Source organism: Simochromis diagramma, unplaced genomic scaffold (assembly GCF_900408965.1).
Source record: "Simochromis diagramma unplaced genomic scaffold, fSimDia1.1 OVJJ01000361.1, whole genome shotgun sequence".
NCBI lineage: Eukaryota > Metazoa > Chordata > Actinopteri > Cichliformes > Cichlidae > Simochromis > Simochromis diagramma.
In genome coordinates this window covers 18,517,966-18,541,340 of record NW_024386860.1, presented here as the reverse complement: position 1 = coordinate 18,541,340, position 23,375 = coordinate 18,517,966, and the positions used below count along the sequence as shown (strand labels likewise).

The 23,375-nt window shown below is 51.8% G+C and overlaps 1 protein-coding gene across 1 annotated transcript; it reads right to left on the bottom strand.

Moving 5' to 3' along the window:
- Nucleotides 1-64: 64 nt before the first annotated feature.
- Nucleotides 65-23,375, bottom strand: LOC120732973 (sodium bicarbonate cotransporter 3-like). The gene is made up of 25 exons (XM_040030912.1): nt 23,016-23,375; nt 16,951-17,032; nt 15,647-15,787; nt 15,431-15,569; nt 14,886-15,046; nt 14,282-14,470; nt 9,920-10,035; nt 7,754-7,911; nt 7,591-7,678; nt 6,907-7,053; nt 6,729-6,832; nt 6,417-6,591; nt 6,202-6,335; nt 5,051-5,296; nt 4,796-4,901; nt 4,509-4,670; nt 4,189-4,302; nt 3,611-3,772; nt 3,269-3,520; nt 3,121-3,189; nt 2,863-3,036; nt 2,657-2,785; nt 2,472-2,563; nt 2,289-2,396; nt 65-900 (listed from the first exon to the last, which is right to left on the bottom strand). The coding sequence occupies exons 1-25, from the start codon at nt 23,250-23,252 to the stop codon at nt 819-821; spliced, it is 3,567 nt and encodes a 1,188-aa protein (XP_039886846.1). The 5' UTR covers nt 23,253-23,375; the 3' UTR covers nt 65-818.

The window sequence follows — 23,375 nt, the reverse complement described above, 5'->3', positions numbered from 1 at the left end:
TCAGGTTGTGTCTGATACTGTGAGGACTGTGGGAGCCTCTGGTGGATGTGGAAGGAAATGCAGCTTTTGCATCAAATCTCTTTATTGTCAAATTGTTGAACTAAATCCATCAGAGATCAGCAGCGACTCCTGAAATGATGGAGACGACTAGAGAGGTCACGTGACTCGCTGTGATCGTCGCCACCAAACTGATTTATTAAACTTTACAAAGAAACTACGACAACAGCAGCTGTGACGTCACTCATTTTTCTGCTGTAGGCAACCAGGTGCTGTACAGAGACCACACACACACACACACACACACACACACACACACACACACACACACACACACGCACACACACGCACACACACACGCACACACACACGCACGCACGCACACAAAAACCCTAAATCAGCATGATGGATTAAATAAAAACGTGTCGGCGCTTCGCCCGTTTCACGAACACTGAAACAAAAGTTCAAACCATGAAATTAAAATTTCTGACGACATCCGTCCGGAGACTCAGGCGGCTGTTTTTTTCCTCCTTTCTTTTTCAGTTTGATGCTTCGGCAGCCAATCACAGACCGCCCGAGTTAAAAACACAAAAACGGCAGCAGAAGAAACCTGAGGAAGCCGTTTCCAGAAGTGGAGTCTCATGTTTCACCTTAAAACGATGAGAAAATAAAACGTTCGCCTCGTCCGAGACAACGCAGAGTCAGAAGTACGGCACGCTCAGGTGAAGCCCGATTGGTCCCCCCGTGACCTTTCGCCTCCCTCGGAGCACGCGGAGGAGCTGCAGCGCCCCCGCCTCACCCTCCTGCCCCGGGGCGGTGGATCATAGCGACGTCTCGGCGTTCACGACTCTTTGCCCGTCCTCGTTCTCCACGTTTATCCGGACGCTCGGCAGCTTGTCGTGGCTGAAAGAGAACAGAAACTTTACTGGCACCAGAGTCAGACACGTCTTACAGACACGTTAAATTACTTCCACTTCCTGTAGTTTGGGGCTGTTCTGAGATCTGATTGTGCTCACAGCACAGGTGTGGTGCCGTCTCTGAGGTTTGGTTTGTGGCTCTGGGAGGAAGCTCGTCTCCGCTGTTCTGACCGAGCTGTCAGCAACTCGTTTTCATGATGTGTTTGAAGTTTATAATGAAAACTAAAAATAATCTGACATAAAGACCCTGAACGTGAAAATTAACATAAAGTGGAAAACAGAAATCTTTGTCTACGTGGACTCAGAGAGTGCAAATAAAAATCACCTACATGGAAACAGAGAGCAGGGACACGAATAAGCCGTGTTTATCGTGTCTAAAACATCCAGCCTGAAAACATCACAATTGGATTTTTTTTCTTAATCCACATCGTCCAGCCCTCCACAGCACAGACGCCTGCCAGCGCTCATTTTTAATGGTTACAGGACTGCTGTTTAAGTCTGACGTCATCAGTCGTGTCCGGGTCCAGAGTCAAACGAACACCGAGCTAAAAACTGTCTAAAGTCTTTCATCTGTAATAAAATCATCAGCGTTGCTGCTTTACCAGGTGTAACAATTACGTTTAACATCCATGAAAACAGGATTTATTATATTTAAAGGAGTTAGAAGTTAACAGGAAGTTAGCTCGCTAGCTTCCACCTAAACATGCTATATCAGAATCAGAAAACTTTATTGATCCCTGGGGGAAATTATTTATATATATATCATGTTCTGACAGAGATTTCTGAAACAATTCAAACGTACAGCTCTGCTGTCACTTCCAACATAAATGAAACTAAACAGCAGTGGCGTTTGCAGGGCTACTGAAGTTGGGCTAGCTGCTATATAATGTTGTGCTACGTGATCGCTAGCTACAGAGCTATGTTAGCATAGCATAAACAGTGAAGCTGGAGGATGAACGCTAACACTTTTCCACTTGATAAAAGTTAACGTGAAGGTTCCTGATGGTTCGGGACAAATGCAATCGCATGGCAGGATGCTGTACACAGGCCAAACTTGGCAGGAGAACAACTGAGATAATCCATCCACAACACGAGGTTAGTCATTCATATACTGCTGCTGGGCTGGAGTCACATCGTGAGGTTTAAACACGGAGCTTTAAAACGATTAGCGGTAATGAACCGAGAGAGGCCGACAGTGATCACTGTTTTTAGGGGCTTGTTGAGATTAAATAGATACAAAACATTCGAACATGTTAAAAACACAACAGCCTTATTAAACGCAGAAGCATCATCGCTTAAAGACATAAACACAGTGCAGAGAGAGCCAATCACAGAGCATCGCAGGTGATGTCGCTGGTGGTGAGGCAGGCGTACCTGAAGGTGCGCCTCAGAGCTTTGCTGCTGTCGGAGTTTTTGGAAACAGACTTCCAGATGCCGCTTTTGGCCATTTCATCAGAGATGTTCACCTCTGACGGGTCGCTGCTGAGTCAAACACACACACGTTAGCCTCTGCTGCAGAGTGCGCGCAGCCGTCAGCGTGCTTGAGTTCAGACCCACCGCTTTTTCAGGTTTTTGATGGGGAAATTGAGGACTCCTCCTCTGTCGTACGGCAGCTCCTCCTCCACCTCCTCCAGCATCCGCCGAGCGTCCTGGACACACACACACACACACACACACACACACACGGTTGAGCCAATGAGTACACAGAAGCAGGGTCACGTGCACACACCAGCGCCCTTCACCTCCTTCTCCTTCTTCTTGTCGTCCTCCTTCTTCTTCTTGCTCTCAGGGATCAGGTCGTCCAGCCAGCTCAGCTCTCTCTTGGTGAAGCAGAAATCCAGAAGCTTCCGGATGAAAACCAGAGCGAGAACCTGCAGAACGCAGCAGGAGGTGAGTCCCCGCGTTACCAAGGAAACAAGGAGATGCAGTGTCTCTCAGTGCGTCTCACCATCATGGGGAAAATGACGGCGGCGGGCGAGGCTTTGATGGCCCACAGCGCGATGAGGCAGGACAGCTGCACCACGGTGAAGACGTGCACCTTCCACAGCGGCACGTAGCGCAGGTAGATCAGGTCGGGCTGGTGTTTGGCCGGCATGCCGAACAGTTTGATGCGGTCAAAGAGCTGTGGGACAGACAGACGCACGAGAGGTCAGACGAGCTTTAACGCCGCCATCGGCCGGACAGACGCTCGGACGCAGAGACGTACCTGGATGCCTTTGAGCGAGGACACGCCCATGTAGAGGAACACGCCGTACAGGACGGGCATCGGGATGAACTGTAAAAGCAAAGAAGCGATCTGTGAAGGGAGCGAGGGAGCGAGGCGTGAACGCAGCACGCACCGTCTGACGACTCACCTTCAGGACGGAGGTCATGAACACGGAGCAGCCCATCAGGAAGAAGATCATGAAGCCGGTCACGCGCTGCTCTCTGATGCCGAGGAACTTGGGCTGCTCGCCGGGCGCCGCGCACTCCGACTCCAGCTTCAGGCTGTTGACGTGGGAGATTGAGAGCACCGTCGCCGCCACGAACCACGGCAGCCCCATGATGGAGCACACGCCCAGCATCACCGCCACCACCAGCAGGTCCAGATGATAGCCACACCCTTTCTGCAGCCCGCACACACACAAACACACACAGTGAGGTAAAGGTCGTCACCCCGCGGGGACGACGGCGCGCGGCTTCACGTCAGTTCTGACCTTCAGCTTGTTTTCCTTCCTGTTGATGATGACGGCGGTGATCTGCTGGTCCATGAAGATGAGGATGGTGCAGAGCAGCGCGGGGACGGCGGCGGCCAGCAGCGTCCACCACGGGTTCGGGCCCAGCGGGGAAATCAGCCACCCCCGATTTTCAGACGTGGGCTGAAAGCAGCGCGAGACCGTTTCTACGGTAACCTCTGAGTGAGCATCGTGTCAGCAGGTGTGAGCCGACGGCGCCCACACGCTTGATGATTTTACACTTTTTGTAACATTAAATATGTTACATGTTACCACTTAATGTTTTCATAGTTAAACAGTTGAAATGATCCGAACTGTGAAAGATGGAGAACGAATCCAAAGTTGTGACCTAAATGAGAACCGAACCCAGTGAACGACCCTCCGTCAGCGTCGAGCGACCTCTGACCTGTTATCACAGCGAGCTGCCGAGGGCCCTCGCTCAGTCTAAACCTCCCCCCAACATCCATCACTGAAGCTGGATTACATTATTACTGGAATAAAGGGCAAATGGCGCCCCCGCAGGCTGTTTGGACCTGCGCATGCTGAGAGGCGAGCGTTACCTTGAAGCGGTCGGGCACGTTGAGTTTGGGTGAAGGAACTCCCACCAGATAATCCACCAGCACCATGATCATGATGGTGAGGAAGACGGCGAAGTCGCTGATGGTCGATCGAACCTGCGGGCGGGAAACAGCATCGATATTTTCTTATCGAACGGTAAAACGCGACGTCTCAGACCTCCAGCTCTGCACAAATATTAAACCGAGTGGTGATGTTTTCCTGTGGATCCACTAAAGCCTTTATCTTCATCACACGTGAGAAACATTAAAGAGGACCGAGTCTGCGAGCACTCCGTCGGCTCCTCTCTCAGGGTGTCACTGACCTTGGTGGGGAAGTAGCTCTTAGTCTTGAACTGTTTGAGGAAGGAGGAGAGGAAGAAGGTGGTGAAGAAGAGGATGATGGACCAGAAGAGGACGTCGGGGACGTAGGGACCGCTGTGGCTGCACGCCGGGCCGACCAGCTCCCCCATGAGTGCCTTGCACGTCTGTGGGGAGAGGGAAGCGTCAGCCGCAGTTCCTCTGATGACCAGCAGAGGCTGCTGCTCGTCTGTTCTGACTGAAAGGCGCCGCTGACGGCAGCGTCAGACAGCAAACAAAGTTTATTTCTTACCTTCGAGCTCAGCTGATCCCAGGTGATGTTTTCTGGGGTCACGTTCTTTTTGCTCCACACACCCAGGACTTCGGCCGAGGCGTTGGCGGGTGGAGCACACTGACATCTGAAACAGAGCAGCAGCGCTGACGTCAACTCGGAGCTAAATGACCACTTCACCCTCTTAGCTCCAACCGTGGGAGCACCGGCCCGGGATTCTGGCCCCGAGCAGATTCCAGCTGAAACGACCACGGTGACGTCGGACAGTCGCCTCACCTGTAGAAGGTCAGGTTGTCCAGCTGGTTGTGCATGTTGATGGGGTAGAGCTCCCCGAGGCGGACCAGCTTCTCCAGCGCCTCGTAGATGAAGATGATGCAGATGAGCGCGGCGAAGGCCTCCTCTGTGAAGCGCGTGATGTAGCAGACCAGAGAGCTGGCGTCCGTGGCGACCAGCAGCAGGCACAGGAAGGCGGTCCAGAGTCCGATGCTGGTCCTCAGGTGCAGGTAGGACAGATGGTACTGACTGAGGACGGGAAGGAAAGGAGGTCAAAGGTCAGCCGAGGGCACTTCTGTAGGCTCGCTCTCTCTAACCCAGCAGACATCCCTGCAATAACTGATGTCACACCTCGTGAGCGCCGCTTTGTTTGAAGCTCTCCTGACCTCTACGTGACCCCGACCAACGCCCTATAGCATCGACACGTGATCCCAAACCCTACAGCGGCGCCGCGACACGTCACTTCCTCCTGAAGCCATAGAGACTTCTAAAGACGGCAGAGGCGTCGTTGCTTTGTTTATCCTCCGGATCAGCTTTTTCAATCTCGCCACGGAGCAGGAAGGTTTCAGACTGAAACACTGAGGTGAAGCTCGATTAACAGACGGTTTGTGACTGCCGCAGTTTAAACGCTTCCTGTTCTGGCTCACCTTTAAACAGCTTCTCTGCTCTCCGTGACAAACATGGATGATGTAATCCAGATGAAAATGGAGCAGGTTAAAAAAAACGAGGCTTTTATGCAACTGTTACAAAACATCTTTGTGCATCACAAACAGCTTTTTTTAATCCACCAAAAAATTATACAACAACATGAAACAGCTGAGAGCACCGAAGCACAGCGTTCCCACAGCTGCTCCAAAAGTCCCTCAAATCACGTTAATCTGTGACGCTGAGATTAAGCGAGTGACACGCTGCCAGCTCGCAGCTCCGTGCACAGCACTGGATGCGCCTGCAGGGGGAGCCGCAGCGTTGCAAACACAGAGGAGACGAACCCAAAGGCACAAGGACGGAAATAAAACACGAAAAACCTTAAAAACAAACACAAACAATTTTTCTCTCTGCTCAGCAGCCCGCTGTGATGTCATCACAACCTGAACAGCCAATGGGAGCAAAGCTTTCATGCAAACCTGTCTGGCCGCTCTTGCGTCACGACTCACCTGCAGAACTTGAAGAGGATCTTCTCAAAGACCAGAACCGGGCCCGTGCTGCCCAGGATGGTGAGAGGCTGCCCGGCGAACAGAGAGTAGGCCACGCCCGTCAGAGACGCGCCAAACAGCGACTCAATGGCACTCTATCAGAGAGAGAGAGAGAGGGGAGTAACACCCGGATGCACCAATCAGGGCCCAGGACGAGCTCACACAGGGGTTCTTACTATGTTCCCTTTGGTGGCCTCCCCGAGCAGACCTCCGAAGGTGATGACGGGCGACATGCAGGCGCAGTACAGGAAGAGGATGGAGGCCAGGCACTGCAGGCTCACGGCGTCTCTGATGTCGCTCCAGTAGAACGGCGCCTTCCTCCGAACGTCGTTCACCAAACCGCCAAAAATCCTGTGGGACACACGAGGGATTCCCCGTCATTCCCAACACACAGCGAGCCAGCGGAATAATCCCACGTTCAACACGTTTCCTGTTTTAATTTGAAAATCTCCTCGCAGTATTTATTAATATTGCTGAGCTTCACTCACCTCCCCGTCCTCTGCAGCTCTGGTCCCGCGTGATGCTCCGCCTCCTTGCCCATCTCAGAGCTGTGGGCGGAGCCATTGGGGAAGGACGCTATCTTTCTCTTCTCCTGCGGAGACAGACGGGGGCGGGGACGTCACTTCTGAGAGATCAGAGCTGGCGTGGCGGTTTCGGATCTTTTACCTGAGACGGGACGCTCTTCGGGGGCTCGATGCGGATGCTGGGGTCCCATTCTCCCGGCGGCAGCACGGTGACCTGATCCAGGAACTCGTCGATCCCCGACAGCAGGTCGTTGCGGTCCCTCGCCTTGTACGCCACGTCGTGGAAAACCTGCAGCAGAGCCGCCACACGTCAACAACTTTTTGTCTGCGCTTCAAACGACATTACGCCTCCTGAAGCTTTTTCACGAGCACGCCGTCACACTGACACGTCTGTGTCTGCAGAGGCGGGAACAACGTCAGCAGCAACCACAGACACACAACAGACACACAACAGGTAAACACAGCCGGCTGAAACGCAGCGCAGTGAGCCTTCATCGTCCCACACGGCCTCTAAACACCATCATCAGCTGCAGACCTGCAGCTCTCCGTCACGCTGCACGCTCAGTGCAAACAAGCGTGTGATGATCAGCGTGCTCCAGCTGACCTCGCTGCTTCTACAGACACGCTCCGTCACTGAGCCGTTCATCTTTAAACTATCAGGACGCGAGGAGGCGACCAAACCGGGTGACCATGGAGACTTCCTGCCTGAGTCTGCTGCCGGTCTGGGCGTAGTTTAACCCCAAACACACACACAGGCTCACTCTGGGCTTCAGACGCCATCCTTATATCTATTCCTGTAACGTCTGTGTGTGAAAGCGTCGCTCACCTCGTCTGTCATCAGTGTGGCGATGGAGCGCCCGATCTCGTGGTACTGCGGACCTTTTCCAAACGGACCGAGCAGCAGGAAGAGAAACCTGCAGGGACAGGAAGTCTGTCAGCAGAGGAAACGCACGGAGCGGCGTGCCGAGGGCGGCTCGGTCGCGGCTTACCTGGTGGGCACCGGGACTTCGGTGAGGCCGGTCAGCAGCACGGCGGGGCAGAGCCGGACGAAGGCGATGATGGGCCGCTCCAGGAAGTCCACTTCACCCACCAGGACGTTGGAGGCCTCGGCTCCGTGAGGAATCTTCTTCATGAAGTTCATGTCCACCTGACTCACACACACACACACACACACACACACACACACACACACACACACACACACACACACACACTTTGTGTTCGTTTTATTTTGTAGATCCTCGTTGCTTTCACTTCCTGGTCTAGGACCTCTGTGATCCTCGCTGCAGGCTGCCTGAGCCACAGCAGCGGATCAGCTGCCTGCAGCTCATTTTTACACCTGACAGACAGGAAGCAGCTGAATGCACAGACTTCACCTTTGACCTCCACGGGAAACATCGTGAGGTGAAGCAAAGATGTGGAAAAAAAAAGCTCAAAGTTTCACATCAACGACTGAAACATGAAAACTGCTTTTACACGTTTAACTGTGAGATGAGACCTGGAGGAGGAGGAGGGTGGAGGAGGAGGAGGAGGAGGAGGAGGAGGAGGAGGAGGAGGAGGAGGGTGGTGGAGGAGGAGGAGGAGGAGGAGGGGCAGATGGAGGAGTGAACAGATCCATGAGTTTGTCATGAATCTGAGTTCCTGTGTAAATAAAGTTCGATTGAATAAATCAATAAAAACATTTTTCCATCCAACACTGAAACAGCTGATGGTCACAGAACGCCACAGACAGCCAATCACAGAGCACCACCACGATGAGTCACAGCACAGGCTACACTGATTGGCCGAGGGCCGGCGACCGACATGCGACTTACTGCGGGCTTCCTGCTGGCCGCTGGCAGCAAACAAACGCAGTCGCAGTCCTGCTGGGAAACACAACACAGCTTCTGATTGGCTCATTCGGGGACTCGCCGTCACGTGACCGAAAGCTCAGGTTCTGTTTGCACCTGGAGGCAGGTGTGGCTGCACAGCTGGATGCTCACTGGATGGTTTTAAGACCAAAGTCTTTGGAGTTTGAGCTCCATCGTCCAATAGCGTCACAGACTGAAGCAGGAAGTGGAATTCATCTCTGTGTTGCGGATTTTCTGCTGTGACGGACCAAGTCTCCTGATTTCATCCTTAATGTAAGCAGATACCCGATGACCTGCTGAACCACGGACGCAACGATGCGATGCTTGGATCGGACACCAGGCTGATCCCGACTCGGAGTCTGATCTACTTGATTCAGATCTGCGCAGAGTTGATCAAATCTGCATTCGATTTACACTTTTGTCTCCAACAGTTTGCAAAAGCAAACGGATGTTCTGCTGTGCAGGAAAGCCTCGTGCTGCCTTTCAGCGCATTACTGTGCACGTTAATCTGCGACGATGTCGTCGTGTTCGTTGGTGGCGTGGAGGAAGCAGGTGGCAGGTTCCTCCACCCGCAGCTTCTGTTTCATGTGTGAAAGTCAAACATAAACCACTGAACTAAAGCGACCCGTCCATGAGGTCACTCAGGACCATCACAGCTTTAATTCTGCAGGTTATGCCTACGACTCGAGGAGTGGAGGCTCGGTGACAGTCCGTTTAGACTCCGCCACATTGGCAGGTTACTGTGTGAACCCGCCCTGAGCTGCGAGGCCACCGTGTAACCTGGATTTAGTTCTGACGGAGCGCCAGCCTCAGATTTCCGGGTGTCGGAGCTAAAAACGTGTTTTTAACCCTTCAGAAGTTTCATGTGGTCATTTCCTGTGCAGCTCTGTGCACTTAAAGGGCCGGAGCTCTGAAGACGCTCACCGTCTGCAGGTAAACATCTCTGATTGGGTCAGAGACTCACAGACTGAACGTCTCATCCATCTCGGTGCTTCTGACATTTATTAGTTTTAAACATTAGTGCATGTGTCGCAGTGCGTCTGATAGGCGGAGCAGCGTCAGGGTGGAGCCTCCTACACCCACCAGCCCACAGCTCAGGGATGTTTCAGTCCCATCTGAACACCAGCTGATGTGTGAGGCTTCATGTAGCTGGCAGGGGTCAGAGGTCACAGTGGTGCAGCTCTGACCTCTCATCATTAAAGCATCTCTCACCTCCCTGAAGCTCCAAACATTGGAAAGCTGCAGGGAGCAGCAGCCGACCTATAAACCACCCAACCTGCGTGTGAGGCGGAGCCCCGCGTTTACCTTGCTGAAGTCCACCGTGCTGTTCTCCCGGCTGCCGCTGCCGCCGTTGCCGCGACTCTCGGCGTTTTTGTTGTCGTCGAGGTTTCCGGGGGCCGACTGAGGCGACGCCAGCAGACCTGCAGAGCCACAAAGACCACAGAGTCACACGCAACATCTGCAGCAGCTGTCTGCAAACACACAGCCGTGTTACTGACACACGTGACATCACCGCCTCCTGACCCGGCGGAGTTCAGTCTCAGAATGAGATTCCTGCTCGCTCACGCTGAAGCCGAGCGCGGTGCGGGCAGTGACGCGGTTTCCTCGGTTACATCATTGTTAGTCGGTGCGCAGCACGCCTGTGGTCACAGAGCGCCGCGCAGCAGAGTCTCGGCTCCACGAACGCGGTCAGCACAAATCAGCTTCACGTCAGCTTTTCACGCTTCAGCACCTGAACAGAGTGATGAGTCGGTGGTCAGGTGATCGAGCGTCAGCGAGTTTTGATTCTTTCACGGATCATTAATGAACAGGAAGTGCCGGGAGTCACTCGAGCGTCCAGAGTTCTCTGCCGCAGAAACACCGCGACCTGCTGGGAGCCATTTTAATAAATCATCCGTTTCCACTGCTGATGACTTGCCCCTGGACCTGCATGCCTCTGCCCCCTCCAGCCTTTGTTGACTGTCTGCGGGACGTTAAAGCCTGGCTGTGGCATAATGTTCGCGCCCAAAATGAAAATAAAATAGAGATGACAGCTTTAGAGGCGACAGCCCTCTGGGCCAGCCGGCCCTCTCACACTGTCAGGAACACTGGAGTATGTTTGGATAGCTCCCTCAAATTAGAGAAGCACTAGTTTCTATCAGTAGGGCGGCTCGATTATGGCAAAAATGATCATCACGATTATTTTCACTGACATTGAGATCTCGATTATATGACGATATTTATTTAATAACAATGTGTTGAATAATGACTTTAAAAATAATATAAAATAGTGCAAATACTGATAACAGTGCAAATGTTTGCAATATAAAAAATAAATGAAAAATGTAAACATCTGTGTTTAGTGAGCTTTGCAGTGTTGCTCTGTGGTGCAGCTACACTGTAGCAAAGTTTACACACTGTGTCTACTTGATCCACGTCTGACTGAACCCATAATGTTTCCACACCACTGAAGGTTTTTCTCTTTTCAACCAACGGCAGTCACTCTCCTCTCCAAACAACTTCTGCTTAGCTTTCCGAGCTTCCCTCTTAATTGTTGTGACGCGTGTTCGAAACGCAGAGAGGTGCGCTCGATTTGCCACACGGAGCAGCGCCAGAGTAAAGCTTGAGGGAGGGGCTAATAATCGGCTCAGTCATTTTTAATGATCGTTGAAAGCCCAGATCGTAATGAGATTAAAATTCGATTAACCGAGCAGCCCTAGCATCAGCTACACAAAGTGCCAAAGCAAAGCGCCACGTCCCACTGAAAGACTTTTCCCCGCTCTCAGCGCCTCTGAACCGGCATCAGAAGGTACGATCACATCACTGCAGTCCCAGCTAGCTTACACTGGCTCCCCGTTAAATACGGGATTGATTTTAAATTCTCTTGCGCACTTTTAAAATTTGAAATAACCTGGCGCCTAGCTACCTAACTGATCTCCTCCACTCGTACGACCCCAGGAGAGCACTAAGATCGAGCTGCTGATCGATGGTCTTCTAAGATGTGCTATAGCAATAAACTTTCATTTGACCGCGCTTCTGACGGCGACACAGACGTGAACAAGTTTACAATACAAGGAAAAATGTAGTTTTTGGTGGGTTTTGTTTTTTTGTGTAGTAAGACCACAAAAGTTCAGACGTCCTGATTTCCAGATCTTTAATGTTTCATAAAGGAGGGAAATGGACTCGGATCGGACCCGAGCCGCCTGTCAGAGCGAGGGAAACAAACAGGCAGACTCCAAGTCGCTGCAGCTAACAGCCTGCTAATGACAGGCAGCAGCCGCGGCCTGCCGCCTGATTCCTTTCTGATTGGCTGAAAACAACATCTGAGGCGCTTCATGTGTGATCAGAGGCCGGTTTGTTAACTCCAGCAGAGGCTAAAGGAGACCGAGGATCCAGAGGACGCTGCCGTTCAACCTTCACCTGTTAAAAAAGTTTGTTAACAGAAAAACTCGAACGAGACTGGATGTGAACACAAACCCAGGCTCAGACAGGCGGCTGTACGACACTGCAGGTCCAACATTCACGCAGCTCCGTCTCCAACAGACGGACGGCAGCAAAATAAACCAAAAACATGCAAAATAACCCCGCCCCCAAATAAGCTACCAGTACATTCGTCCAATCATCCGCCTCCAGCTTCATCAGCACGTTAGCGGGCATGCTTCAGTGTCAGAGCGTGGAAACGGCATCACGCCGGAGGAAAGCCGTGCCGTATTTGCCTGTTTGGGGAACCACGTCGTCTTCATCTCCCAGGTGGAACACCTCCTCCTCTTCTGGGGGGTGCACCACCACCTTGGGGAGCCCCACGGGAGCAGAGGAGCGGCGTGGAGAGCCACTGGGGACGGGAAGGGCGAGTCCGTGAGGCTGGCTGGGTTCGGAGAGGTGACGGCCGTAACGATACAGAGAGAGGTCGGTCTGCGACGAGGAGGCGGAGCCGGGGAGGAGGTGCCCGAACGGGCCTAGGGTCCTCGCAGAGGGGGGTGGGGTCCTCGCAGAGGGGGGTAGGGTGGAGAGGTCGAAGGAGCCCATGGAGCAAGGACGGAGGAGAGAGAGACGAGAGGAGGACAGACCCTCCCCTGAGGAGGAAGAGGAGGAGAAAGATCATGATGATGAAGAACGATGCTGCAGGAAACACCAAGCCAGCGTGCATGGATCAGTGAGTTAGGACGCACGTCACACCAACATCGGCTTTCTAAAGCTAAACCTTCCTCCACCAATCACCAAGCTCCGCCTTTTCTTTACGCCTACCATCAAATCCAAGACATCTGGATCGGACCGGGACCAATTCAATTCAGTTTTATTTACACAGCAGCAAAACCTCAGGGCGCGTTTTATTAGAACCAAGTCCTGCTAGTCCTGAACGAGCCACAGCAGCTTCATGCAGAGCGGTCTGTGCCGGTTCTCGGTTGTCCCGGTCGTCCGAAGTGCTCAAGCGGAGGGCAGCCGGACGACTTCTGGGTTCTGGACGATGTTTCGCCTCCATCTGAGGGCGTCTCAGGTATCGCACCTGTACAGGGGTGGTCACTTTGTAGGCGGTAGGACATTTGTGCGTCGCTGCCTCATACTCCCACCGTGTCAGTTGGACACAGAAGTCGTCCGGCTGCCTCCGGACCCGAGGGACAGTCACCAAGCTAGGATGAACCTGGCGCTTTCAGCCTGTTTGAAAAGTTTAAGAAGCAAACACTTTCTGTCTTTTAGTTACAGTCTTTGTTCAGGTAAAGGCACCAGGAGGGCCACCCTCGCTCTAACTACCCGTCTGCAGTGAACACGCCAATTACTGAATGTTTACTCCATCGCATGCAGGAAGAGCTGCTGTAACTGGGCATCAGCCCACTCAGTCCACTGTGGTGGAGAGCAGAGGAACACACCGAGCCGGGAGCGTCGTGCTGGAGGCGATGACCTCGTGAAGTTGATTACAGCTGCAGTCAAAGTCTGACCCTGAGCTCTGCTCTGTGAGGTCTTCAGCTTTATAAACTGTAGGAAAGAGTCAATCTGAAGAAAAGCTCCTGAACGAACGAGCAAACGGTAAAAGCTGCAGCTGATCGGTCACGTAGGTCACACGCACGTCAGACGGCTCAGCGCCTGCAGACGGCGTTCGGCCCGAGCAGCATTAAAACATTCCTCTCTCACAAACAGGATCCAGGAGTGCGGATATGAAAACGCCGACTCCGCTCATGCTGTTAGCTGGTTATTAGCTCAGCGAGTCAGCGGGTCCGGCCAGGTCAGGGAGTCCCGGTCAATAATAAACAGGGTGAGGTCACAGCAGCTCAGGTACGGGCAGGTGAGAAACCAACCGGAGCCATCAAACTCATCACAATCACTCAAAAGCCACGGCAACGGCACCATGCAGCAATATGAGACCCGTCGTCTTGTCACCCCTTTACCTCGACCAATCAGGACGGACAGACTCTACATTCTGCCCGACAACAGAGACAAAGAACTATGAACTAGGAAAGAAAACGGTGCATTACTTAGTAAAGAACTCGTAAACCTACCGCCACGCTGGTTTGCAGCGTGCAGCTGACCCGCTGAGGTCATTTAGACCCCCCCCCCGGTTTTTAAACAGTGCAGAACTAAACCCTGCAGAGCCCGAGCAGCGCCAGAGGTCAGGAGGGGTCAACCTGAACTGGCCTCCTGCAGCTCGTCTCCTGACCTGCAGGTGCGAGGATGACAAGAGCGCTGCGGTCTCACCGTTGCGTTCCAGTAAGTTTGGCTCCGAGTATTTCTTGCCTATGTCGGCAAAGGATCGGACCAGCGGGATGCGGTTGCTCAGCTTCTTCTCATTCTGATGGTGGTGGCGCCTCAGCATGGCCTCCCTCACCTTCTCCTGCGCGCCCTCCTCCAGCTGACCGGACGCCAGCATGCTGTCAATCACCATGTCTGCGAGGAAGGAGGACAAGAGGTCAGCTGATGGACACAAACGCACTGCAGGTTTATGTTCTGAGGAGGAAATGAAAGGCGTGCAGCAGAATCATTTATCAAACACCGGGCCTTCGCAGCAGCCTTTCACTTCCTCTTCTCTCTGAAACAAGACGTCAGAACTCGCCCTGAATACCAACTTTCTAGAGATTGGCTGATGCCTGGAAGCCTGCTGAGGGGCAGCTTATACCAGCAGGAGGAAACCAGAGAGCTGCGCTTTCATCGTGGCGCTCTTCGTCTCCAGCAGCTGATCCAAACTAGATTTAAAGCTCAAGTGTGGTTTTAGCACGTTCCGACCTCCTCTAGATTTAAACACAAAGGTCGTTTTTGGAGCAGCGTATCGAGTGATGGGACGAGTTCCCGACGGCGCTCTGACCTGCGATCTCCTCGATGGAGCTGGCTCTCATGTCGAGCAGCACGGTGCCGTTCAGGATGCAGGAGCGCAGCTCGAACAGGCTGTGCAGTGACAGCGTCGCCACGTAGGGTTTGCTCCAGCGCTCGCCGCCGTCCTCAACGTCCTCCTCAAACTTCAGCCACCTGAACAAACACACACACAGCCGAGTGTTGACATTTGAAGAACGCCAGGCGTCTGATTCGTGCTAATGCTATAATGCTACACTAATGTGGGCTGATCCACTTTGCTCTGCTGAGTAAATAAGTTAATCTGAAGGTTTCCAAACCACACGACTCGGCCCGCCTTCATCGGTTTCCTCTCAAATCCAGTGAGGCTCGTCTTCCTCGTCCTCACAGCGCTCTGCAGAGTCTGGATTAGAGAGGAAACCTCTTTAACCCGAGTCAGAAACGCAGAACAAACCAGGCCTCGCCCCTGCACAGCGGGAGGATCACTCCTCACAGCTCTGCAGCGTTATTGGAAAGATTAACGTCTGAACGCAAAGCAGAGAAAGAGCATAAGCGCCCTGCCTGGCCGTCTCCTTCCACTCCTGCATGTCTCCGTCTTTGAAGGCGAGCTCATCCAGCTCGGTGAACAGGTCGTGGGGGATGTGCTCCTCGTCGTCGTCCTCGGTGCCGAGGATGAACTGGACCCTCTGAGACGGCGTGTCTGCGGGGACACAAACGCTTCAGCACGCCGCCGTCGTACAGCTGGCCCGTGTTTGTTTATCCTCGTTCAAACCTGACCGTATGACGGCGACTCTCGCCCGTCCTCCCGATCCGAGCGCTCTCTGCGCTTCCTGTGATGTCGATGTCCGCGGTGACGGTGTCTTCTCCGGCTCTGGCGGCCCAGCGGAACGTGCACGCCAACGTACACCGCCCTGTGACCTGACGGAGAGAAGCAGAGGGGTCACATGAGTTTGTTCTACACCTCCAGTGATAACAGAACGCTGGAAACAAACACGTGAGGGAAACACTGAAGGCGCTGCTAACACGGGAGGCGTGCTGCACAGCTCGCACTGCACGCTCCGTTTCTCCTTACCTCAGTAACGTTCGTCGGATTTTCTCCGGCTGCGTGCCGACCTCTCACTCAGTTGTTTGTTTAAAACAGGACTGTAATAAACTAGTAATAACATGGAAACAACCTACAGCGTCTAATGAGATGTGAACTGAAGCTCTGTTTGAGTTAAAGATGCTTCTTGTAATTACCGTGACCTCACTTTTCGTGTTTCCCTGCAGGGCCTTTCAGAGGTTTCCGGGAGGCTCGGGACTCAAACTGCACGGTTGTTGGAAATCGTTTGATTTGATGCCGTTTTTGGCAAATTGTGCACAAAAATAATTATTTTTGTTTTTTCCTGCAGTTTATAAAAATTGTTGCATCTCAAAAATGAAACTAAGACAAAATCCATTTCCTGCAGTTTGAAACTATTTCATGCAACTTTTTGCATTTACAGTTTTGAGGGATTCACCTCTGAAATATCTGTAACTAGAAATATGTGTAAGAAAAACAGTTTCTGTAGTTAATTGCACCGTTTTGCAGTTCACGTAGCTTCTGTGGACTTCATGCACACACATGATTAAACTCTGGGATACAACGGTTGCACTGATGGCACTACGGCAGGTACAAACATACAGAGAAGCTCTGGTGGGCTTCAAAGGGTTAATGACAGGAGCTGCAGCACATGCACCACACGGGGGTTCGTACGTGCTTTAGTTCCTCTTTCTGAACACGCCACCTCACAATAAGAGCTGAGGTCACGTGAGTCACACTCCATGTTTGGCGTGTACACGTCACGATATTTCATTTCCACTTTTTCTGCAGAAATGACGTCGACACACTGCAGACTGTTTACGGCTGTTTCCAAGTTTGACATATTTCTTTCTGAAATATTTTAAATCATCATTTTCTCTAGCCTCAGGCTGTGTGTGTGTGTGTGTGTGTGTGTGTGTGTGTGTGTGTAAGTAAATGCGGGCTGAGTCATTTTGTTACTGTGTGTTTGACTGTAAACACACACTGAGGCACCTTTGTGTGTGTCGGTGTATAAACTCACTCTCCAGTTCCTCTTTCTCAAAGTTGGTGTAAAGGGTGGAGCTGGTCTTGCCCTGGTCCAGCACGGCCTCCTCATCGTTCCCCTGCAGAACACACACAGACCCACAGGTGACCTGAGAGTGGGTTTAAACGAGCGCTTATCAAACTCATTTTCCAACTCTGTGTAAACACGGTCGCGTCTGCCTCAAAACAACGGCGAGGCTTTGGAGACAGACCGTGAGTGATGTGAGGACGGCTGCTGAGGTCACGGCGTGTTAGTTGGCACCGGGAGGGCGGCAGAGTCATCGCAATCACAGCGTCTGCAGCTTTAAACACCGACCCACCAGCACGCTGCAGATTACGCCTCGCCACTCAAATCAATCACCAAATAATGTCACAGTGAACGGGCAGGAAGTTACTGTCAGCCAAGGAGTCTGGCTCCGCCCACAGCTGATGGGAATGCGTGACTAACTGTACAACAGGAAGTGGAGCAACAGCTGGACATCAGTGAGATGGAGACAAACACAAAACAAAAAAAAAAAAACCAGAAAGAAGAAGACGCGGACCCGCGTACGCTAAACTGAGCGTGCTCCACTAACCATAATGACCTATGTCGACCACCCCGAGAGAGAGAGAGACACACACACAAGTTTGATGTTGGTGTGTCAAACAGGAAGTGCAGCTCCACACTGGCTGCTTTTTAACAACCAGCTGTCTGTTTGCAGAGCAGCACATCACCACACACACACGCGCACGCACACACACACACACACACACACACACAAAAGCAGCAGCTGCTTGAGTTCGACCTCTTTGGAAAACGTTCCCGCTCAGCAGCATCTCTCCGTCTGCACGTCGGAGCTCCTGACACTCACCCCGAGCTGATCCCAGGTATACGAGCTCTCCGCTGAGCCGTCTGTGTGAGGTTGGGCTCATTTTGGCCTCCCAACAATCATTCCTGCTGCAAAGCTCGCACTTCTGTCTCACGCTGCCTTTGGCAGAAAGCTTAAACTCGCCCTTCAGTTCAGCTCGTTCATCCCAATAATGATGACGAATCTCTGAAGCGAGCACGTGCTCGCAGAGCGAGCCAGGAGACCGAAGGAAACCCTGCAGGTGACCTTCCCCACAGCTCACGACCCGGCAGAGTCCTCACCACGGCGGGTCGATGCACGCCCGCATCACTGTGGATCTGTTACATCACTCATCGACACAGAGACCTTCCTCTGTTTAATGAACCGACCCAGAGACACTCAGACCGCAGACGCTTCAAAACACGGCCGAGTTCTGTCAGTGATTAATCGTCACAAGCGAACGATCACACAGTTTGACAGTTAGCCCCGCCCCTCCTCATCACGTCTGAGAACATTGAAGCTGCGTCTCTGTAGTTTCACAGACGGGTCTGGGCACGCTGCAGACTCCTAGAATAAAGTTGAAGATCGTTTGTCTCTCTCATGTGCCTGCATTTGTGTGTGCGTGGAGACACAGCTGAGTCATTTAAAAAAAAAAAAAAAACGAAGGAAGATGAAGAAGATGAAGCTGAGCTGGTGAGAGGACCCGAGAGTTTCTACAGACAGGACGAGCCAGCAGGTGCGAGGTAGCGAGTCAGCTGACCTCTGCCCATTTACGTCAGCTGCAGTCTCTCATGTGTTTGCTCTGATGGGTGGATGCTAACGTCCTGCCTCTCACTCACCTGCTGTCACTGTGAGGCCGGCAAGTGACAACAAAGATGGCCGCTCTCCAACGGTTTATCGTTTAAACTCGGAGCGAACGCTTCAGATCCCTAAGAGTGCTCCATCACAGCCGTGCCATTGCTGTACAGATATGATCGTACAGTATATGATGCTCATGATATCGTTGCAGCTATAGCAACAACACACATCGACATTCAGAAACACAACAAGCCCGAACATGTCTGAGAGTAAGAGCCAGGTGTCGTCACTTTGGGCTGAGAAACAGAGGACGAGTTACTGATAACAGGAAGACCAACGTCGTCGCAGGTGTGACATCTCATGTCAGGACCAGTGTTACTATGGTTACTGCTCAAGGGTTAGCTGTTCAGTTACATTGTTACTTTAAATTTCCTGGGAAAACAACAATTTGGTTACTTTAGTGGTTATGTCGGAGCTCTGCTGTCAGTGGATACGACGCGGCAGCGCGGTCAGGGGCGCAGCAGCGCGGTCAGGGACGCACCGATCCTGCCTGTTAGAGCAGGACGTTGCCAAAAACATTCAGCCATAAAAATCATCAGCAGGCTTTCTTAGATGTCATGCTGATACCTCTACATCACAGGGATGAAATTAGACGTCAGTAAAATGTTTGTGTTTATTTATAGTAAGAGCTGGACGCCCCGCAGGAACAGATCTGAGGCGCTGACAGACCCAAACATACGAGGAGGAGGAGCCTCCCAAGCCTGATGTGATGAAAGCGTACACGCCTGCAGCTCTCGGTCCAAATAAGCTGCAAGTGCCTGAGAGCAGAGCGACAGATCCATCCGGTTCAGCAGGGTTAAAGATAGATCGCGCACACACGCACACGCACACACACACACACACACACGGCTCAGGGGTTCCTGTTTCCTGTCATTACAAACACTGTTAGCGCACGCTGCCAATGCCACATCGGCCCACAGGAAGCGCACACACGTGGACTCTTCTTCTCTTTCACAACGTTTGAGAAGCTACGAAACTTTCAGAGCTGCTTCTGGGAAGTGAACCGAGGGGGGGGGGGGGGGGTCAGGTGTGTTCATTTACAGGCTCGGCTGCAAAGTTGACCTCAGCTGACAAATATACACTCGCCGGCCACATTATTAGTTACACTATACTCATGCTGGACACGCTCCTCAGAGACTGGTCCATGTCGATATGACATCATCGCACAGCTGTTGCAACATCCATCAGCTGGCCTGATCAGAGTTTGGTGAAGTTGTGTGTTATCCTGCTGGAAGCAGCCAATCAGAAGACGCTGCTCCGCAAGTTTAAATGATGCTCCGTTTGTACCGTGGGGCTCACCACGACCCACCACGCCACCGGCCTGCACCACTGATGCTGTGGTTGTGCGTACAAGTGTTGTATAAGAGCCGGTTCAGTTACCGTGGTGATGTACAACATCCGAAGATCACAGCACAAAGATTCAGACCAGGAGAGCTTCAAGTCACCTTTATTACTTTGAACTTCAGCAGGTCGGCTTGTGCTGCCTTGTGATTGGCCGATTAGAAATTTGCATTAAAGAACAGTTCAACCGCTGTACCTAATAAACTGTCCTGTGTGTAAGAGTGAAAAGACTTTCTACTAATTTACACTAAACTTAAAGGAAGAAAAAGACGAGGCTCCCTTCTTCCCTCACCGAGCACACACACTGAAAACACAGCCGCCGCTTCCAGCTGCAGCGTCCAGACTCAAACTAAACTCGATCGCCCGCTGGAAATCAGCGCTGCAGAGACCTGGAGGAGGAGACGTCCAGGTCTGACCTTCTGACCTCAGAGATGAACTCTGGATCCTGGACACCAGAGCGGAGCCAATACACAAACTTTCACTTCAAGGCTTGTAAAAATATAAATCGTCCCCGAAGGATCGAGAACATCGCTCACACTTCAAGATCGGCTTTCAGCTTTAGAGAGCGAGGCAGTACGAAACATCCAGCGCGTCATTCCCCACGAGCATGACCTCTTACCTTTGACTGCGTCTCTTCTGTGTGGGGCTTCACGTGCACAGCAGCCACGAGGGGTCAGAGTTACAAACCGACATGTGGTAACCTCAGCTGGGTCCATCATTGCAGTCTGACTGCACTTGTGCGCCCCTGGAACAGTGTGTGCGCCTCACACAAAGACGGGGAAACATTACGAGAGCCGGCGCTTACGCAGCTTTTCTTCTGTTCTGTAGATCAGCTACACGGCGAGAGACGCCCACGTCACCAGACGAGGGCGAGATCAGGAGAGATCTGCTTCCTGAGGATGGATCCTGTCCACCGACGGCTCGAGCTGAAGGTGAGCCGTACCTGTGAGCGGATATCGTGCAAAACAGATGTGGCCAGATGTTGCAACGCAGCAGACACCCGCCGCTCTCGAGGTGCACCTGTGGCTGCGTTTAGATGCAGAGCAGTCGGCCGGTCGCCGATGCAGCGGCCGGTGGACTCTAAACATCAGAGCGGAGTCTGGGCTACGATCGACACTGCGTGTGTGCAGAGGCAGGATGTTGCCATTTGTGTTGTTGCTGTTGCACACACGCTTTCAGCTCTTTTCCTGTTAAACTCATTTCCTTCAACGCTGCGCGACCAACAGACACATGGAAACCACTAAAGCTCGTCACCTTTGCTCAGAGCTCAGTCACAACCACGAACAGCCGACCAAAGGAGAAGCTGCCCGACTATCAACGTCAGAAACCCACTTTTCAATCTGATAACGTGAAACAGAAACTGCTTCTATAAGCAGATACATACCAGAGACATGGCCCGGGCCACCCTCTGACTGGCAATGTCCCCCCAGAAGTCTCCCATAACTGCTCAGTCCAAAAGCACAGACTCCTCAGGGTCAAAGAAATCCTGCCACACGAGAGAAAAACTGTGGTGGAAGTGTCCCACAGAGCTGTGAAAATCAAATCCACCAGGTCTGTACGTCTGCAGCTCGAACACAGCGTCCACAGCGTCCACAGCGTGGATGTGCGAGTGTCCCCGGGACAGTAAGTGACTCCAGACAGCGAGCTGCCAGCAGAGCCTCGGATACGATTCAAGTATTTATAGCAGAGCTGTTGCTTCACTGAGCGAGCAGCCAGCCTGGAAGTCTGCAAACACAGCAAGAAAAAAAAAAAAAAAAAAAAAAAAAAAAAACACTGAAAAAAAGGAGGCGGGGCATCTGCTGACAGAGGCGTCATCCACATTTCTGAGCAGGAAAAAAAGGCAAACAGAGCAAGAGCAAACTGAAACTGCTGACCTGAAACCGGCCTCAGCCGCCCCGTTTTCCACCCCGACACGTCCGTACCCGCAGTGTTTACCTTCCAGGTCAGAGGTCACACACACGAGACTCCTTTATAGTCACAGATGTTCAAATCAACATGAAATGAACCAAATAAGATGATTACGCCTCTAATGATTCACCTCCTGTACTTACTGCTGTACGCTTACTGACGCCTGTAATTACGTTTTACTTCTTTAAAGTTGCCACTTCCCATATTTTATTTCCATATTATTTGTTTATTGTCTAGCGCATTTATTTCCTTATGTGTTTATGATTTGTTTATTTAATGAATTTACATGACAAGTCGTTATGTTACAAACTCCTCATAGTTGAAACATAACGACTCAGGTCACTGCTGTGAAGCTGCACAAATAACACAAACATATTCAATTCAATACATCGTTACTGAAAAGATAAACACAGACACATCCCCATTTATTCAATTATATAAAGAGGTGCAAGTTGAAACTAGTTCTTGTTAGTTTAGGCAGTTTGTCACAAAGTCCACAGTGCAGGCTGTTGGCTGCTGCCAGTCACAATGCAAACTTTAAGTCTTTAAACAGGCGAGTTAGAAAATACAGGGACAAGCTGGGAATCGTCCACAGACTTTCGGCCTTTCCAGTGTGGCGGATAAATACAACAACCGAGACACACACTGTGGGGTTTTGTAAATATAATAATAAATGCAAATTTGCTGTGTGATTGTGTAACTTTATTAGCAGCGTCCTCCTGAAATGTGTCAACAACACTGAGAGTAACGTCCTCCTCTCAGCCCCTTAATGCTCTCAGGTCGCTATGGCAACAAATAAATATTTCTTTCAAAATAAGACGCACAACTACAACACGGGAGAGACCCAGGGAGACCGAGCACACGATTAAAACCCTGAAAACCATAACATTTCACGACCGAGTCTCAACTCTCACGGCCCGGTCCATGACCCGGGGGTTGGCGACCGCTGATCCACAGAGACCCAACAGTTGGTATCAGGCTGTACACATGTTTAACGTGGGGCCTGAGCCCGCTGGAGCCCCTGCTGGATGCTGGGGGAAGTGCAGGGTGTGGTGCTTCTGACAAAACTGATTTACTGTCTCAGCCTAATGCTCAGAGCCGTGGGGTCAGCTGACGATCCTTTACTGACCTTAAAAGACGAGCGTGAGCTGCTGAGAGGAGCACGGCAGCAGGGAAGCTGGTCACTGCGTTTAAGGCCGAAAAGTGAGGAAGTCAGGAAAGTCTGTTGGTGCAGTTTCCATTTCACATGTCGAGTTTCTCTGCTCTGGTCACGTGGCCGAGTCGGCCACTTGTGGTTGTCAGAGGCCAGATGAGTGCATTGTGGAGGAAATGTAAAAGCTCCTTCGTCATGTGTTGATGTGTTCATGCAGCAGCTTGTTCTCGGTTCTCATTAGAATTCCTGAGCTGAGTGGAAAAGAACTGGCGTGGCCTCAGAGGCACGTACGCAGTATCGCTCCATTTATTGTTTTCAGATGCAAAACTCCGGGCT